Raw genomic sequence first — 19,859 nt, forward strand, 5'->3', positions numbered from 1 at the left:
GACAAGAATGTTTGTTCGGTCTGTAAAGAACCACGATTTAAGCCGAAGACATCTACAAATAAGAAGGATGTTCCTTGCTCGATATTGAGATATTTTCCCCTTGTTCCAAGACTTCAACGCCTATACATGTCTAAGAATACTTCAAAGTACATGCGTTGGCATGCAGATGGAGTACGTCAAGATGAATCAGTGATGACACATCCATCTGATGCAGAGGCTTGGAAGCAATTTAATCATACACATCCTACATTCTCACAAGATTCTCAGAATGTTAGGCTTGGTCTTTGCACAGATGGTTTTAATCCATTTAGCAATACAGGTACCCCATATTCATGTTGGCCTGTTTTTGTCACACCGTATAATCTTCCACCAAGTATGTGTATGAAAAAGGAATACATATTTCTTACACTTGTGATTCCTGGACCAAAGTCACCTGGTAAAAGTTTAGATGTGAATCTCCGACCTCTAGTTGATGAATTAAAGGTGTTATGGGATATTGGGGTAAACACTTTTGATACATGGAAAAAACAAAATTTTATTATGAAAGCAGCATTGTTGTGGACAATAAGTGATTTTCCAGCATATGAAATGTTGTCCGGGTGGAGCACTCATGGAAGACTTGCTTGTCCATATTGTATGGAGAATAGTAAATCATTTGGTTTGAAGTATGGTAGGAAGCCTTGTTGGTTTGATTGTCATCATCAACATTTGCCTATTGATCATCCTTTTCGTCATGATCGATACTCTTTTAAGAAGTCTGTAGTAGAAAACTCTTTACCTCCAAAACACTTGAGTGGTATAGATATCTTAAACAGAGTGAATCAACTTCAAGAAATTAACTTTGGCTTGAAATCAACCAAGATAAAGCAGCCCGGCTTTGGTAGAACTCATAACTGGGTAAAGAAAAGCATATTTTGGGAATTGCCTTATTGGTCCACCAATCTAATTCGACATAATTTGGATGTTATGCATGTTGAAAAGAATGTGTTTGACAATGTGTTCAACACTGTTATGGACATAAAGGACAAGACAAAAGACAATGCAAATGCAAGACAAGATTTGAAGTTGATATGCAGACGTCCTAGGTTATAGTTAGTAGTTGAGAATGAAAAGTATAAAAAACCAAAGGCAACATATGCCTTGAATTTGGATCAAAGAAAGAAGGTGTGTGAATGGATAAAACAATTGAAGTTTCCAGATGGGTACTCATCTAACCTATCACGTTGCATTAATCTAGATGAAGGAAAAATATACGGAATGAAGAGTCACAATTGTCATGTTTTTATGCAAAGACTTTATTCCTTTGGCATTTCGTGACATGTTGCCAAGCCAATATGGAAAGTTTTAACTGAACTGAGTTTGTTCTTCAAAGAGATTTGCGCAATTGGAATACGTGTTTCTATCATGGACAATGCCATACTTTCCATCATTGAAACAATTTGCAAGCTTGAGAAGATTTTTCCACCAGCATTTTTTGACTCAATGGAACATTTGGTAATACATCTCCCATATGAAGTTAAGGTTGAAGGACCTGTGCAATATAGATGGATGTATCCATTTGAGAGATGTATGTTGTACTTAAAAAGGAAGGTTCGAAATAAGGAAAAAGTTGAAGGATCTATTTGTGAAGCATATATTTTGGAAGAAATTTCTAACTTTGCTTCTTTATATTTTGATCCAAGCATTCAAACAAGGTACACTAATGTTCCTCGTAATGATGATGGTGGTGAACAAAAACTGGATGATAAATTGTCTATTTTTAAACATCCATGTCGCCCTATTGGCAAAGGTCAACATAGATTCTTAACTGATGAAGAACTTCATATTGCTGAGACATATATCTTGGTGAATTGTTAAGAATCAGAATCTTATCTTCAGTAAGTTTTCTTTTTAATTTATATGTTTATGCATTTTATAATTATATTAGTTATGTTATTAATTACCGTATTGTTAGACAATTCGATGATTCACTAAAGGAAAGAAATCCTAATATATCTGAGGATGAAATACTCATAGCTCGAGATAGAGATTTTAGTAGATGGTTGAAACAACAAGTAAGTAGTCTCTCTCATACTCTTTATAATGTACAATTTAATATTTATTAATTATAATAATGATATAATTATGTGTTTTCACTTTTCCAATAATTCATAGGTTAGTACAGGTCATGTCCAAGATCAAAAGATTCGAGAGATAAGTTATGGTCCATTGAAGGTTGTGACTTCTTATAATGGTTTGATTGTTAATGGATATAGATTCCATACGAAGGATTATGGACATAATAAGTCCACCATGAATAGTGGGATATGTGTTCGAGGAAACATATATGGTGAAAATGATTTGGACTATTATGGTATTGTTGAGGAGATATTAGAATTATCATATGTTGGATTCGAAAACAAAGTGGTTATTCTACATTGTCACTGGTTTGACCCTGTCAATGGTGTTAAAGTTGATAATGTCTATGGGTTGGTTGATATCAATCATAAATCAAAGCTTCAAATAAATGAGCCGTTTGTATTAGCTGGACAAGCTCAACAAGTTTATTATACAAAATATCCTCAAAGTGGGAGTAAAAATACTAGTGATTGGTGGGCAGCTTGCAAGGTTAGAGCAAAATTGTTTATAGTTGAGACACTGAATAATGAAGAAGATTTTTCAAATGAGCAAATTGCTATTGATTATTTTCAAGATGAAGAGTCCACGAGAATGAGTACTATTCTTATTGACAATGAGATCATACAACTATTTGACGCACATGCTCCAATGGAAGAAGTAAATATGGATGATATACAAAGTTCAATTGAAAATGTAAATCATGATGAGGTCAACGATGAACTCAATGAGGATGATGGTTTCATGGATGAAGATGAGAAGTTAGATGATTTAGATGATTCAAATATGGAGTTAGATGAATCTGATGAAGAATGGTTATGATTGATTCTTTTCCATTTCATTACCTTAATATTCTTCCTAGTAATTTAGATTCTGGAACCTGCTATATTTCTTTTATATTTTTCAAGCCTTGTAAGAAGATTGTGGAATTATACTCTTTCATTAGTCATTGTCAGTTTCGACATTTATTTTGTTACGTTACACTTGACTTTGATCATGGATTGCTTTTATCCTCTCTTTTTCCCATTCACAATTTTAACCCAAATTTGAAGCATTTGTTAGTTACCTAAATTTAAAGCTTCATCTTGAGCAGTGAGAATTGGATTGAGTGCACTCTCTAGTAGGTATCCAAATTTTCTAGCAACCTACTATTAGATAAATATATAACATGTTATTGTATTAAATCATTACTATTAGATAAATATATAACATGCTACTGTATTAAATCTTTTGTACCGTACCTAGCCAAACTCAACCAAGTAAACAGTATACACATCGAAACCACCTAGTATCTGGTACCCGGACACCACCAGCACAAGCCATCTAGGCAAGTAGCCGGTCGAGACCGACTACTTGCCTAGAATGGTAGCTAGCATCGATGCCTCGCCTTCAATAAGTTTCAAGAGCCTGATTTGGGGCCCAGGCCCATTCATGGCCCAAATTAGAGCCCAAGTCAAAACCCGGTCCATGAAATGGTCAAACGTCATTTAATGCTCTATAAATACGCGTGGACCCCGGTAATTAAAGGTACGCATTCATTAATCACTGGTTTGACTCTCTGAGAGCTTTGACTAACTTGAGCTTCGGAGACTCTTCTGCAGGTAACCCCTCCTGGGTCCAAGCCGACATGTATCGACTGGGAAGAGGCCAACTGAAGAGATAGCGGACTGCATGGTAAGGTGACGCTTGTGCCTAACTTATCTTATTTGTTCTCTGCAGGAACAATTGGCGCCCACCGTGGGGCACGAGACGAACACCTTTAGTACCCGTTTTTCTCTGAAGATGGTTTCTACCCGTAGCAAAGCTGAAGCTAACAAGCAAGTGGACGATGGTCCCTCTGGACCTTCCGGCATCACCCCTGACTTGGCCGCCATCTTAGACGGCCAGGTGAAGATGCAACAGGAGCTCGCAGACCTGAAGAAGCGCAACGCTGAAGAAATGGAAGCGCTGAAACAAGAGAATTCCCGCCTCAGAAGGAAGATCGAGGCAGACGCCAACCTGAAAGGGAAAGCCAAAGAGACCTTTGAAGCCGTGAAGTCTCCGGCCTTCCAGCCTACAGAGGAAGAAAGTGAATATAATCCCACCCCCCATACCTTCACCACCACCCAACAAACCCCCCTTACCTCCACACACCCCCAACACTTCCCATCCGGTCACCCGGGGCCCACAGCTCCCGCAACCACCCAAGCTCCCCACAACATACCCACTGCTCTCCACACAGCATACGTCCCACCCTACAATCCGCAGTATCTTCCCACAACCCACATCCCTCCTCATAACATCACCTCCACCTTTCCTACTATGATCAACCACCCACCCCCACCGCCACCCATTCACAGATTTTATCGCTAACACCCCTCTCCCGGCCCAGTGGGAACCATTCAACCTCGATCGCTATACTGGCGAAACTGACCCCGATGAACACCTTAAAGTTTACATCACACACGTTGCCCTATATACATCCCAAGACGTAGTCTTCTGCAAAGCTTTCCCCACAACCCTCAAAGGCCCCGCCCTAGAATGGTTTACCACCCTCCCACCCTACTCAATTGATAATTTCGACACCCTTTCCCACATGTTTTCCACACATTTCGCCGAAGCCGCCCACATCAAACCACCACCATATCCCTACTAGGCATCAGACAGGAGCCCAATGAACCCCTCAAAAAATTCATCGATCGCTTCAGTAAAGCAGTCCTTCGTACACCACACCTTAATCAGGAAATGATACTCCAATGTATGACCCTCACCCTACAACCCGGACCCTTCGCCAACAATGTCTACCTCCACCCACCCACATCCATGCACGAACTCAAGCTGCGCGCAGCTGACTACATTCACATGGAAGAAATGCAAACTCTTCACACCAAATTCTGTAACGACTATGCCACCAACACCTCCAACCCCACCTCCAATCCTACCCCACAGCCCCACCCGCGCCCTGACACCCGTCCACGTGAACCCCGCCAACCTCGTTTCACCAGATACGCCCCACTCACAGTAGCCTGCTCCTGCATCCTAGACGAGGCCCTCCAAGCTGACCTCCTCCCCCCACCACGAAAGACAACCACCCCTCCTAACGCCGACATGACCAAGTATTGTCGGTACCACCGCAACCACGGTCATACCACAGAAGAGTGCAAAGCGCTCCAGGATAAGATCGAAGAACTGGTACGCGTCGGCCATTTTCGCCGCTTCATCCGCAGGGATGACCACGCCTCCTCCTCCCGAACCCGCCACCCTCCACGACACGACCACAGAAGACATCCAAGCGGTACCCACCACAATAACCACCCCACCCAACCCGACGACCAACAACCACAGCCCGCTCACACCAACGTTACCCCTGCTGACCCCCCCTTACGAGGCACCATTAACACCATCTCTGGTGGCTTCGCAAGCGGAGGTTCCACCTCTTCCGCCAGAAAGAAACACCTCCGCCACATACAATCCATCAACCACATCACCCAATCCCATCACAGACGACGTATGCCCCCCATCGTATTCACAGACGACGACTTCCATGGCCTCGACCACCAGCAAGATGACCCCATGGTCATCACAATTGAAATCGAAAATTACGCCGTTAAGAAAGTCCTGGTAGATCAAGGCAGCTCCGTTGACATCCTTTACTGGACCACCTACCAAAAGTTACAGCTCCCCGACACCGCTATGATCCCATATGATGAGCCCATATACGGCTTTTCTGGCGAACAAGTATCCACCCGAGGCTACATAGACCTCCATACCGTCTTTCGGGAAGGAACCCAAACAAAAACAATCCCAATCCGCTTCCTTATAGTTGACGCACCCACATCCTACAACATACTCCTGGGCCGTCCTTCCCTTAATACCCTTGGTGCAGTCGTCTCCACCCCGCATTTGGCCATGAAGTTCCCAGCACCATCCGGTGACATCCTAACCGTCCACTGTGACCAACGTTTGGCACGCGAATGCTACATGGCAAGCTTAAGGCCGCAACTCCCAATCCAACAGACGAACCACATCGAGAGACCACCTAATTCCCGCATAGCCCTATCCGGCGAGGACCTTGACCCCAGAATAGGCCGAGATGCCTGCCTCGAACCAGTCGAGGACACAACCCCCCTGGAACTTCCCAACGGCCATTCCATCAACTTGGGCACTGGTTTGAATCTTGATGAGCGTGCCACAATTACACCCATCCTCACAAACAACACGGATCTCTTCGTCTGGTCAGCCTCTGACCTCCCCGGGGTAGACCCTAAGGTCGCATCCCACAAGCTCTCAATATACAAAGAAGCCCGCTACGTATCTCAGAAAAAACGCAAACTTGGGGAAGAACGCAGACAGGCAGCCAAGGTAGAGGCTGAGAAGTTGCTGAGCGCAGGATTTATAGACGAAGCACAGTACACCACCTGGCTTTCTAACGTTGTCTTGGTGAAGAAAGCCAATGGCAAATGGCGGATGTGCGTCGACTACACAGACCTGAACAAAGCATGCCCACGCGACGCCTACCCACTACCCAACATCGACCGCCTCGTAGACGGCGCGGCAGGAAATAAAGTACTTAGCTTTTTAGACGCATACTCAGGTTATAACCAAATACCCATGGCCACAGCAGACATGCACAAAACCGCCTTCATCACAGATGATGCCAACTACTTCTATAGAGTCATGCCCTTTGGCCTCAAAAATGCTGGGGCAACCTACCAGCGGCTAATGGACAAAGTCTTCAGCCACCTCACAGGACACTGTGTCGAAGTCTACGTCGATGACATGGTCGTCAAGTCCCCAAGCCATCATCAGCACGCTAAAGATTTAGAGGCAGTTTTCTCCGCCCTGCACCAGTACAACCTCCGCCTAAACCCCGAAAAGTGCGTATTCGGCGTCGACCGGGGTAAATTCCTCGGTTTCATGTTAACCCAGCGCGACATAGAAGTTAACCCCGAAAAATGCAAGGCCATCATCGAGATGCGTAGCCCCACCACCATCAAGGAAGTCCAACGACTAATTGGCCGTCTCACGGCTATATCTCGCTTTCTACCAAAACTAGCAGAACAAACTCAGCCCATAATTCAGCTCCTAAAGAAATCCGCCCGGTTCACGTGGACTGAAGATTGTGAACAAATCTTCCTTAAGCTCAAAACATCCCTAACCTCACCCCCCATCCTTCGCAAACCCGACATCAGCCAACCCCTGCTAGTATACATCACGGCCACTGATCACGCCGTCAGTGCTGCCCTTGTCCAAGAAGCAGAAGGCACGCAGCATCCTGTTTACTTTGTAAGCAGAACACTACAAGATCCTGAAACCAGATACCAAATGGTAGAAAAACTAGCCATGTCCTTGGTCCACGCTGCACGCCGCTTACGCCCGTATTTTCAAAACCACACCATAACCGTCAAGACCGATTACCCAATTCAAAAAATACTACAAAAACCAGATTTAGCCGGACGCATGTCATCATGGGCCGTGGAGCTCTCCGAATTCAGCATCCGCTATGAACCACACGGCCCCATCAAAGTCCAATGTCTCTTAGACTTCGTCAATGACCTACAGCAAGCACCTGTTGAGGACCAATGGACGCTTCATGTAGATGGCTCCTCGAACCCAAGGGGTGCCGGTGCCGGCATCGTACTGGAAGGCCCCAACGATATCCTCATCGAGAAATCTCTTCACTTCGCTTTCAAAACGTCGAATAATCAAGCCGAATACGAAGCTATCCTCGCCGGGCTCTCTCTAGCCCGTGAAGTCGGCGTCAAAAAGTTAACATGCAAAACCGACTCCAAACTCACCATAGGTCATCTAAACGACGAGTTCCAAATCAAAGACCCCATCCTCCAACAATATTACCATTTGGTCCGCGCAATCATTCAATCCGCCTTTGAACAGGTCCGCGTCGAACACATACCCAGAACCGACAATGTCAGAGCCGACATCCTTTCCAAATTAGCCAGTACCAAACTCAAAAACCGTAACCGGTCCTTGCTACAGCAAACACTATCCACACCCTCCGTCACACACACTTGCCAAACGTTAACCCATACCCCATCAAACAGTATCACCCCCACCCAAAACCCAAACTGGACCACCCCTTACATTCAGTACCTCAAGACTGGCAACCCCCCTGCCGAAGCGGACAAAACTTGGCTGGCCAAGGCCGCCAGGTACACTATGGTAGGCGACGACCTCTACAAACGCGGATACGGCCAGCCCCTACTTAAATGTGTCACGCCAGAACAAGCCCAGTACGTCATTAAGGAACTACACGAAGGGATCTGTGGTTATCATTCAGGCGCGCGCACCATGGCCACAAGAATTCTCAGAGCCGGGTACTTCTGGCCCACAATAGAGGCGGACTGCCAAGACTACGTCAAGAAATGCAAACCATGCCAGAAGCACGGCAACCTTATACATAAAAAACAAGAACAGCTACACCACATATTGTCCCCCTGGCCATTCGCTAAATGGGGAATGGACATCCTAGGCCCCTTCACACCCGGCAAAGGACAGGTTAAGTTCCTAATCATAGCCGTTGACTACTTCACCAAATGGATTGAAGCCAAGCCATTGACAACTATCACGGCCCAGCAAGTCCAGCAGTTTGTGTGGAAGGACATCATATGCAGATATGGTATACCGCATACCATCATAACAGATAACGGCCGACAATTCATTGACAAGGAGTTAGCAAAATTCTACACTGGCTTAGGCATCAAACATATCACAAGTTCTGTAGAACACCCACAGACCAATGGGCAGGCGGAAGCGGCAAACAAAGTTATCCTCGTGGAGCTGCGTAAAAGATTGGATACCGCTAAAGGCCGATGGCCAGAAGAATTAATTGAAGTGCTATGGGCCTACAGATGCACCCCTCAATCGTCAACAAATGAATCCCCTTTCAGCCTAGTCTACGGCGCAGACGCCATGATACCAGTAGAAATTGGCGAACCATCCCTGCGCCGAGAACTGTACGACTCAACTCACAACCACCAAAACATGGCCTTACATCTCAACCTCCTTCCGAACTCAGAGAAAAAGCCCAAATACGCAATCTCGCCGCCAAACAACGAGCTGCCAGGAAATATAACGCAAACCTGCACCCACGATCGTTTGTCATAGGAGACCTAGTATGGAGAATGGCCAGCAGTGCTAGAAAAAAGGATGGCAAGTTCTCCGCCAATTGGGATGGCCCATACCGCATACGAGAAGACGCAGGAGGTGGGGCTTATCGCCTAGAACAACTATTTGGGGAAGAAATCCCCAACACGTGGAATGTATCCCACCTCAAGTTCTATTTCAGTTGAACATGCACCATAAGCGGATCCATACTTGTAACCACGGGTGTACTCTTTTTCCTCACTTGGTCTTTTTTCCCTAAGGAGGGTTTTGGCCAAGGAGGTTTTAACGAGGCACCCCTATTTGAATAAATAAAATGAGTGGTTCCCTACTTTATGACTCTATACTGCTTTACTCGTGGTTAATTCGTTTAAGTTCCCCACCCTTACCACAAGTAAGCGGCCTGGGTCGAACACCCTTTACTCGTGGTTAATTCGTGTACCGTACCTAGCCAAACTCAACCAAGTAAACAGTATACACATCGAAACCACCTAGTATCTGGTACCCGGACACCACCAGCACAAGCCATCTAGGCAAGTAGCCGGTCGAGACCGACTACTTGCCTAGAATGGTAGCTAGCATCGATGCCTCGCCTTCAATAAGTTTCAAGAGCCTGATTTGGGGCCCAGGCCCATTCATGGCCCAAATTAGAGCCCAAGTCAAAACCCGGCCCATGAAATGGTCAAACGTCATTTAATGCTCTATAAATACGCGTGGACCCCAGTAATTAAAGGTACGCATTCATTAATCACTGGTTTGACTCTCTGAGAGCTTTGACTAACTTGAGCTTCGGAGACTCTTCTGCAGGTAACCCCTCCTGGGTCCAAGCCGACATGTATCGACTGGGAAGAGGCCAACTGAAGAGATAGCGGACTGCATGGTAAGGTGACGCTTGTGCCTAACTTATCTTATTTGTTCTTTGCAGGAACATCTTTGAACCTTGAACTGTAGTGGTTACAATACATCGAATTTGTTGGCAATATTTGGTTCTCTACTCCTTAAGTTTTCAATATGGCATTACTCTTTTCTAAGGGTTGCTCGTACGCATATGAATGTGTATATAGACTTAATAAGGCAAGTTGGTAATGAACTCATGGTGATTTTATTTAATCATTAAGTTGACAATAAAAATTTATTTTATATATTTAATAAGAAGTAGATAAGTTTTCAGGCCAGGTGGATCAATTATTTAGCTATAAATAATGTCACAATTATATATCCATGACAGGAACTGAAATGACTATTCGAGGAAGAGGTAGAGGTCAAGGTAGTCACACTCTAAGTCAACTTAAGCCTATTCAATGTCATGTTGGCCCTTCAGAACTACATCCTATTTTGCAATCACCAGGTATAATTGTTGAAAGCACTCTAAATTTTTGTATGTATTTAAGCGAATCTAACTACCATTTATATGTAAAAAGAATCAAATTTTGTTATGTATTTAACAAGATTTATCTTCATGAAAAACAAATGACAATTCATTTTGTTTAGATTAAGAGAAAAAAAAGAAGAAAAAAGGCAATAAATTAGCTTTGTCAACAATTTCTAGTTTCAATGTTTTTTTTAGGTGCTACTTCAATTGATGGTAATCAATCACCACCTACCACTCCAGTGTTTAATGGTGGTCAATCAAATGTCAATCCAACATCTAATGACGTACCTACTCAAGACCCTTCAAGTGTATATTCTCATAATGAAGTTGATAGGAGACTTGTCATATCTGTACAAAAAGTTAGCAGACCGTAAGTACATCCAATCAAATATTCAATTCAATGTTGCTAATTTTTGGTTTGTAAAATGATTATTTGAACATGCAGAAGAAGGTTTGTTCCTGATTCTGTGACTCGAGATATCATATCTGAAGTATTGATGAGAATGCCTAATCCAGCTGAGAAATGGAAAACTTATTCTGCTGATATGAAAGAAATCTTATTCAATGATTTTAAGGCAAGTTACTATAATCTTTTATCTTTATATTACATTTACTTATTATCATTAATTTTGATAAATTTGTATTGGTGTAGAATAAGTACCGATTTGCATCAGATTATGATCATAGCATGGCAAGAAAGGTTTGGAATTTAACATGCATGGATCACTATTCTGACTCTTTAGCTAAGGCAAGAAAAAAGGCAAGAGAAAGAGCAAATTCAGATAATATAGAAGACTTAAAAGGTTTTGGGCCAAGAGGAATAAAGACTGAGATGTGGGATGCTTTAATTGACATATGGATGACACAAGACTGGAAAAAGAAATCTATTGCTGGTAAAAACAATAGGGCTGCCAAGCCAGAGGCTATGGTGCACACTGGAGGGTCAATAAGCTTTGGACAACACTTGAAAAAGATGGTATTCATTTTCTTATTTTGTAGAAATATCTATGACTTTCTAATAATACTTATATATTGTATACATTTGGTGGATATGATTAGTGCATCAATCATATACATAAACATACTTATTATATATTTTGATATACATTTGGATTTTGATATATATTTTATAGGAGGCGGAACGTAATGGGTCTGTTTCTTATGGTGAACTATACAACAAAGTTCATAAAAGAAAAGACTGTCAATATGTCTCCAATAAAGCAAAAAATTTCATTGTAAGTATACATGTAAGATAATTTATTTACTTATTTAATCTTATATTACAAAATGATTGATTTACTATATATAGGAATCATATGAAAGTGCTATGGTAGAAAAATATGGAGAAGATGTATCAAAGCATCCTAAAGTTGATTCTGAAGTATGGATGAAAATGGGAGGTGAAAATAAGAAAGGTAGAATTCACGGTATTGGTCGTAGCTTGGAACTTGCCATCATCAGTGTGAATGGTTCATCTTCATCAGTTGTAGGTCCTTCCACAAATCCAAATCATGCTCCTCTAACAGAAGAAATCATGACAATAGCTACACAAATGTCTCAAATGCAACAAGAAATGCAGACACAGTTACATTTACAAACTGAATCTCAAAAGCAACTACAGATAGAGTTACAAGCACAAATAGAGGCACATGCACAACAGGTACAAGCTTAGTTGAAAGCACAAGCAGATATGCATGCACAATTTCAAGCACAATTCCAAGCACAAATACAAGCACAAATACAAGCACAAATGCAAGCACAAGTAGAAATGCAAAAGCTTTTACAACAACAAATGCATACATAAATGCAAACACAGATGGAGTTTTTCAAGACACAAATATTTCCTGCATTAAAGATATCTTCACCACCGTCTGTCATGAAACATGGCGAGAAGAAAATATGAAGATGATGATGTTTTTTTTTTTTTTGTTTCTAAAGACGTATTTTAATGATGTATGTTGACAATTGTGAAGACTACTTTCATTATGTTCATCACTTTTATTATTTTGAATGTAGTAACATTTGACATGTTTCATATAAAATGTTTGGCAAGATTTATACTTAATGTTATATTTATGTCAAAATGCATTTCATAAGGTACAAGTAAAAGAATGGAATATTTTGGATTGATGCAATTCGCTACTATTTTTCTAGGGATTAAATTGTTGAATTAGCGAGGGCTTAGGTAGGCATTAGCTAGGGATAAGTTTGCTAGGGATTAGCTAGGGAATAACTACAACTAGTTTGCTAGGGATTAGCGGGGGATTAGCTACAACCTATTTGATAAGGATTAGCAAGGGAATAGCTACAATCAATTTGCTAGGGATTAGCTACAACAACTTTGCTAGGGATTAACTAGGAATTAGCTATAACCGATTTGCTATGGATTAACTAGGGATTAGCTCCAATCAAATTTGCTAGGATTTAGCTACAACAAATTTGCTAGGGATTAGCTAAGGTTTAGCTACAACCAATTTGCTAGGGATTAGCTAGGAATTAGCTACAATCAATTTGCTAGGAATTAACTAAGATTTAGCTACAACCAATTTGCTAGGGATTAGCTAAGGTTTAGCTACAACCAATTTGCTAGGGATTAGCTAGGAATTAGCTACAATTGATTTGCTAGGGATTAGCCAAGGATTAGCTACAACCAATTTGCTAAGGATTAGCTAGGATTTAGCTACAACCGATTTGCTAAGGATTAGCTAGGGATTAGCTACAATTAATTTGCTAGGGATTAGCTAGGGTCTAGCTACAACCGATTTGCTAGGGATTAGCTAGAGATTAGCGACAAAGTGGTTCTCTAGCTACTTAGCTACCCATATTTTAGCTACGACATAGTGTCTTCGCTATTTCCTCGCTAATCCCTCGCTGAATCGTTTTGCGAGAGATTAGCTAGGGATTCGCTAGGGATTATTCCCTCGCTAATATGTAATTTTCTTGTAGTGCGGGCTACCCCTTAGGCCCAACAGATGAGGCTAGGCCCTTAGATATTAAGGACAGAAAAAAGTGGCCTTACAAAAACTAGTACAAAAAATTTTACACAAAAAAGCCAACAATATGTTATATAAAATTAAGTTTAATTCACAAAATAATTAAAATAAAATACCTATAAGTACCCAAAATTGCAAAAAGAAAAATATACCAAATGAGTAGAAATTCCATTATTTAAAAAAAAAAAATTGTCTAATAAATGTTGCCTCATGTGTCCCATGCGCATAACACTACGAGTGGGCATGCGAAACACACACCGCACATCATCGCCTTCATGGAGACTAGTCAAAATTGTGACCCAGACCAGTTTTCCGACCCAGTTTGTTTCTAGTGATATAATCAACGGAAAGATCCAATTTTCTAGCCACAAAACCGACGTGATGCGGTTCACAAAAGCCCCCAAACTAATTTTGACAAAGATCGATCGAAAAAGGGAAGAAAACAAGATCGAAAAACTGTTTGCAATACAGAAAAATTCGCACAACAAATTTGATTGTACAATCCCATTACATCTAGAAAGAAAACCCCTCTATCAATTTTGAATCCAAACGATAAATTTAAGATCTCCAATTTTTCATGCATAGACAATGAACAATTATGAAATTTAGGATACACATTCTTGAAAAAAGTTTGAATAACTATAATCTTTATCTTAATTAGGCTTTGATACCAATTGAAGGAAATATTAATCTAAGATACAAAATACAGTATATTCAAGTATGTGTTCAAAAAGAATTGTGTACCAGGTATCAATAAAGGATTCATCTATCTGTCGTTCTTGAAGCGCGTGTGAAAGGATACTACTCTCTTCCTAGTAGGGTATGTCAAAAGATTGAATGCTCAAATAAAGAATGTATTTGACTATTTGTCTTCTTACTCTCTTCAAAATGGATTATTGGGGTATCAATTTTATATCCTTAGCAATAGAGACCAGAGACATCTCAACAGGTTACTAAATAGTTAAGTTCGTCACAGACCTTTCACTGAGCAATCCAACCCATCACAAACCATTCATCAGAAATCCAAAATTATGTATTGTCCATAAAATTAATAACAATGTGCAATATAATTGATATTAACAAATAAATAATTTATTGATTAATGTTAATCCAATAACAAAATAGAGAATAATAATTTTATATAATAAAATTATATAAATAAAATATATAGGTGAGGAGAAGAAAGAATAGCCTTAGGTTATTATACCGGGTGTGAACTTAACCGATATAAAAAGCCAAAACTTTTTATACCAACGGTATCTATACTGATTTTGGAACGGGTATAGAATGCCTTTTTTTAACGGGTATAAAAGGCTTCCTTCGAATAATGTTATTTTTAATCTTAAACTATTTTTGTTTTTTTTAAAGGGTATATGGCTGAAGAATAAAAGAATACATTCATTTTTTAAAAATAATAAAAAGGAAGCTATCTATGATCGCAATTTTTTTTTACACTTACAATTATACTAAAAGTTATGTATTTAGTGATAATAATTAAATATATAAATTTTTGAGTGTATTATTTTGACTTCTCAAAATTATTAGTCAAGATTCGCCACTATATATATATATATATATATATATAATTACAAAAATTATTAGTAACTACAGTGACTAATCTAGGTACTAATTTATAAACTAAAATTAAATTATTGGTAAGTAAAAAGTTTCAAAATTTATAATTGGTCTATATAAATTGGTAACAAAAATAGTTTGTATTATGAATTGGTCTCTACAATGATAATTAACATTAATTACCAATGTTTTTTAACTACCTAAGGAATTTTATCTAAATTTGTCTTTATTTAGGACATTGGTCTCTAATAACCTTTTTGGTCTATACAAAATTAGTCATTATTTAAGACTTTTCTTGTAATGTCATAACATACAAATAATATTAACTATTCAACCAATATTTCAGTGTCAAGTAAAATGTGAGAATTACACTTTTTCTTCAATAATGGAAGAGAATAAATGAAAAATGAAAACAATATCGAGTTGATATCTGTTTTTTTTTAAAAACAAAAAAAAAGACATGTGAGAGTGAATGATGAGTACAATATACAAAACTCAGAAAGTCAATGAAAAAGAAAATTAAAATTATCTTAATAAATATTTTTATGTTTAATTATATTTGATTTTGTTTTATTATTTACTATTAAATGTTATGCTTTAAAAAAATATCAAATTTAATTTCTACCAATTTCTAATATATGATATATATAATTTAAAAAAATTTAAAATAAAATTGAAAATTTCCAATATATATATATATATATATATATATATATATTATAAATAAATTTTAAAAAATTTGGGTAGAACATGACCACCCTACCCTTTAGCAGCTCTGCATCAATGTTATTAAATGAATATTTTATTAAGAAAATAAAATCTGAATTTTCACAATTATCAAAATCTGAATTTTGCAGCACTATCTTTTGATCACTAAGACCTATATTATATATGAATGGCTTTTGTTATCCACGTACGTGAGTGTGTGACCATGTATATGTTCGTATATGTGCATAGTATATTTAATAAACACCAATGCAGAATTCTCATTTTACCTGGCCTTATATGCCTCGGTTGTCCAGGAACCGAAGCATATAATGGCGCGGTGACATTTTTGCAATTAGAGCCAAGTTTTAGGTCTCGGTTCTCCAAATACCTGAAGCCAAAGAGGGGTATAGGCCCCGGTTCGTCCAAAACCGGTGCCAAATAGTGGTATAGGCCTCAGTCTAGTAAGACCGGAACTCAAAAAGTGGCTGGACATTAGCTATTTGGCCTCGGTCCAAGTAGACCCGGTGCCAAAAGGGGGTCTATGGCTTCGGTTCCCCTAACAACCGAAGCCATAGGGTTTATTTAGGGTTTGAATTTCGCGAACCCTTCTTCTTCCCCGCGCTTGCGCCTCTGCAACTCCTTCCCCTCGCTCTCTCTCTCTCTCTCGCACGCTCTCTCTCTCCGCTGCACCCACTGCCACCACACCCTCCGACCACCTTCGACCACCTCCAGCCATTGCAACCACCACGCGAACGAGTCCCCTGTGCTGCACCTCCATTTCGTGTCTCTCTCTCTCTCTCTCGCTCTCTCTCTCGCGCTCTCTTTCTCTCTCTCGCGCTCTCTCTCGTGCCTCTCTCGTCTCTCCACTCAGGCTCACCAAAGAACAATCCGCTTTGCTTGAAGAAAGCTTCAAACAACACAACACCCTCAATCCTGTAATCATAATCTCCCTCTTAATATTATTTTCCTCCATGCATCAATATCATGACTTTCAATATCATCACTCATATTGTCGTGTTCGATTGGGGTTACAGAAACAGAAACAAGCTTTGGCCAAGCAGTTAGGTCTTCAGCCTCGACAAGTCGAAGTGTGGTTCCAGAACCGGAGAGCCAGGTAAATATCTTTGATTGATTAAAACCTTATATATGTTATGCATCTTCGTATTACTGAAACGGGTCATATGTTATATCAATGTTTGAACTTGTTAATTAATATCTTCTGTTTTTGTGTTGCAGAACAAAGCTGAAGCAGACAGAGGTGGACTGCAAGTAGTAGATAGAACGTTGAGGGATGAGTCAATTTGATTTTGTGGTCTCTCAATTAGACAACGTTGACAAGTGTGGGTTTAGATTGGATGATCTTGTACATCTATTATTGAGTTCATTTCAATATAGAATAGCTTCAGTTCATGTATGTCGCTTGCATCTTGAGTGACCCGTGGATTCTAAAATTTTCAGATTTTCGTTTAGATCTATGATAATTATAAAAGAAATATTTTTACCCTATGGCCTCGGTCCTATCTGACCCGAGGCAGAAAACTGGATATATGGCACCGGTTTTGAAACAACCGAGGCATAAAACTGGATATATGGCTTCGGGTGATAACCGAGGCCAAAAGGTACCTTTTGGCCTCGCCCCAATATGTCTCGGTTCCAAACCCGAGACAAAATGTGGAAAATAACCGGGGCAGAAAGCCCTTACTGCACTGGTGAAAATACAATATGAGAGAGTTACAGATAATTATTTTTAGTGTAACTTGATGTGTTATTAGAAGTATATATGATGTATATATACATAGAGGTAGGGTAGAATGAAACATTCTGATATCTACGAGACTTAGTGTGGAATTGAAAATGGAGGAAAAAGATACAAGTGGAAGTGGAAATGGAAAGAAAGAACATGGAAATTCAAATTTCCAGGCGTTTCTTGAACAGGAAAGAAAAGAGAATCCACAATTCTTTTCATCATTGGACAACATGGAAGACAGTGAGATTTTGGCGAGCATCAGAAGAAGTCAAGCAAAAGACAAGAAGCGAGAGCCATGAAAGAACATGGAAATGCAACAGATTCGGCTGATATCATATTGAGAAGGGTTATCGGGGCGTTTCTTGAACAAGAAAGAAAAGAGAATCCGCAATTCTTTTCATCACTGGACAACATGGAAGACAGTGAGATTTTGGCAAGCATCAGAAGAAGTCAAGCCAAAAGAAAAGAAGCTATGGCCATGGAAGATCAACCTCATTGTGAAAGGACAAGACCATCTGAAGAAAAGTCCAAGACTCGAAAGAATTTGAAGTGAAGTCAAATTTGGATGCAGAAGATCATGATTTCAATTTTGTTAACATCTATGTACTAGCTGCATCTGTTCAGAAGGGTCTGAACATTTTCACACAAGTATCAACTTTCTTTGCTTTCACTTTTCTCATTCAATTTACTAAGTTTTACGCAAATCATTGTTTCCTTATGTTTTATTATAGTGAGAGTTGCTTTCCCAGCAGAATCATGGCTGTGAGGTGAAAGTAACACAAAAAAGTCGAAACAGTGAGGAACATTGTTCTTGAATTTACATGAAGTAGAATTGGTGTAGTGCATTTCATGCTTGTATTTTCTTTACATGTATTCATGCACATTCTAAACCCTAAAACCTCAACATGTTTTCTATATGTCTCTTTTGACTTTTGACTCCTTTCTTTAGTCGAATATTATAACTTTCAATTAGACTTCAAAGTCTTTTAATAGACTAAAAAAAAGAATGAAGTTGCAAAGGAAATGTACGACTTTACTTAAAAGAAAAAAAAAACATGACTTCTAAAAAAGAATAATTAAAAGTAGAAGTCTTTGAAAGTTTGATTACACTCTCAAGTCGTATTTCCAAAACACAATTTATTCATTTATGTATATTTTTTAAAATTTGTCCATTTAATACATTTAAACGAAAATTGTGCTTAGATATATGGTAAAAAAACCCAGAAAATTAAAAGAAGATAATATGTGAAATTTAAAATTCAAGGTTTTCCTTTTTAAATTTCTTAGGTTAGTTGAATTTGAGTACCGTATTAATGCATGTTTGGATATGTTTCGTATCTCTTCTAATTAGGATCACATGATGCTCATTTTTTTCTCTTTTCATGCACTCCCTCTTCTAATTTGGTTGTTATAAAATAAGAAAGCTAATTGGTTATTATAAACTCACCATCCATTCTCATGATTCATTAAGGTCATAAATTAAAATTATTCTCTTCTTCATTTTCATCAATCATTATCATGAAAAGTTGTGCTCTAATCTCCTACAGTGGACACTTGGTATATTTGATTGAATTACAATTCCTTTTTAACTTAGTATGGTAAATTTGCATTAAGTTAAAAGGTTTTAAGATTATCATTAAATCATTCTCTCTAAAAAAAATCATATGAATTTTCAACTTGTAATGTCCCAATTAATCAATGAACATAATTAACGGAAACGTCGCACAAGGTAACATAATAGCGCAATCCTGGCGTTTTAGACTTTACTCCTTACAACTCAAGGCACACCACGGTGCCACAGGAAAACAAATCCTAAAGTTTAAGGTAAACATAAAGAAATCAAAAGTCAAACAGATACATGGGCCATAGCCCTAAAGAAAAGCCCAATAAGGAACATCCAGTCCAGCCCAAGTGGACTATGCAGCGGAATCCTCTCTCCCCTATTGGCCACGAGTTCCTCTCGCATCTGCTCCCATCAATAAATTGATGATCATCGTAAAAGTAGAAGGATAACATACAAGACATTCAAACAAGAAAGGGTATGCTAGAGCCAACAAGATATCATCAATACAATCATATATACCTTCACAATCCAATATACATATATCAACCAAGCATATTATGACTTCTTAAACAATACACTAAAACTCGACTCGACTCATCCGGATACATATAACCTGGTCGGATTCAGCGGATGCTTGCACTTGTGATGGATACCTTTGCTCACCCCCGAGCTGCTCACCCCCAA

At 39.4% G+C, this 19,859-nt stretch overlaps 1 protein-coding gene and 2 pseudogenes across 2 annotated transcripts; all 3 read left to right on the forward strand.

Moving 5' to 3' along the window:
• Nucleotides 1-1,198: 1,198 nt before the first annotated feature.
• Nucleotides 1,199-2,986, forward strand: LOC146887493 (uncharacterized; annotated as a pseudogene).
• Nucleotides 2,987-3,897: 911 nt separating this feature from the next.
• LOC146887494 (uncharacterized) lies at nucleotides 3,898-10,962 on the forward strand. Its single transcript, XM_085670257.1, has 5 exons — nucleotides 3,898-4,183; nucleotides 7,301-9,068; nucleotides 10,168-10,256; nucleotides 10,445-10,564; nucleotides 10,784-10,962. Exons 1-5 carry the CDS (start codon nucleotides 3,898-3,900, stop codon nucleotides 10,960-10,962), a joined length of 2,442 nt encoding a protein of 813 aa, XP_085526383.1.
• Nucleotides 10,963-10,964: 2 nt separating this feature from the next.
• LOC114176881 (uncharacterized) lies at nucleotides 10,965-17,169 on the forward strand (annotated as a pseudogene). The gene is made up of 7 exons (XR_014993281.1): nucleotides 10,965-11,163; nucleotides 11,241-11,564; nucleotides 11,722-11,823; nucleotides 11,898-12,003; nucleotides 12,079-12,474; nucleotides 16,899-16,978; nucleotides 17,101-17,169. The product of XR_014993281.1 is annotated as an uncharacterized LOC114176881 (transcript).
• The last annotated feature ends 2,690 nt before the right edge of the window (nucleotides 17,170-19,859 follow it).

Source organism: Vigna unguiculata, chromosome 3, assembly GCF_037176805.1.
Source record: "Vigna unguiculata cultivar grain cowpea cultivar isolate G323 ecotype 2 chromosome 3, ASM3717680v1, whole genome shotgun sequence".
Lineage (NCBI taxonomy): Eukaryota > Viridiplantae > Streptophyta > Magnoliopsida > Fabales > Fabaceae > Vigna > Vigna unguiculata.

Coding starts and splice junctions, on each gene's coding strand:
- LOC146887494 (XM_085670257.1), top strand. CDS start 3,898: ATGGTTTCTACCCGTAGCAAAGCTGAAGCTAACAAGCAAGTGGACGAT. Junction 10,257..10,444: donor CTCTTTTCTAAGGGTTGCTC/GTACGCATATGA, acceptor TATCCATGACAG/GAACTGAAATGACTATTCGA. Junction 10,565..10,783: donor TCCTATTTTGCAATCACCAG/GTATAATTGTTG, acceptor TGTTTTTTTTAG/GTGCTACTTCAATTGATGGT.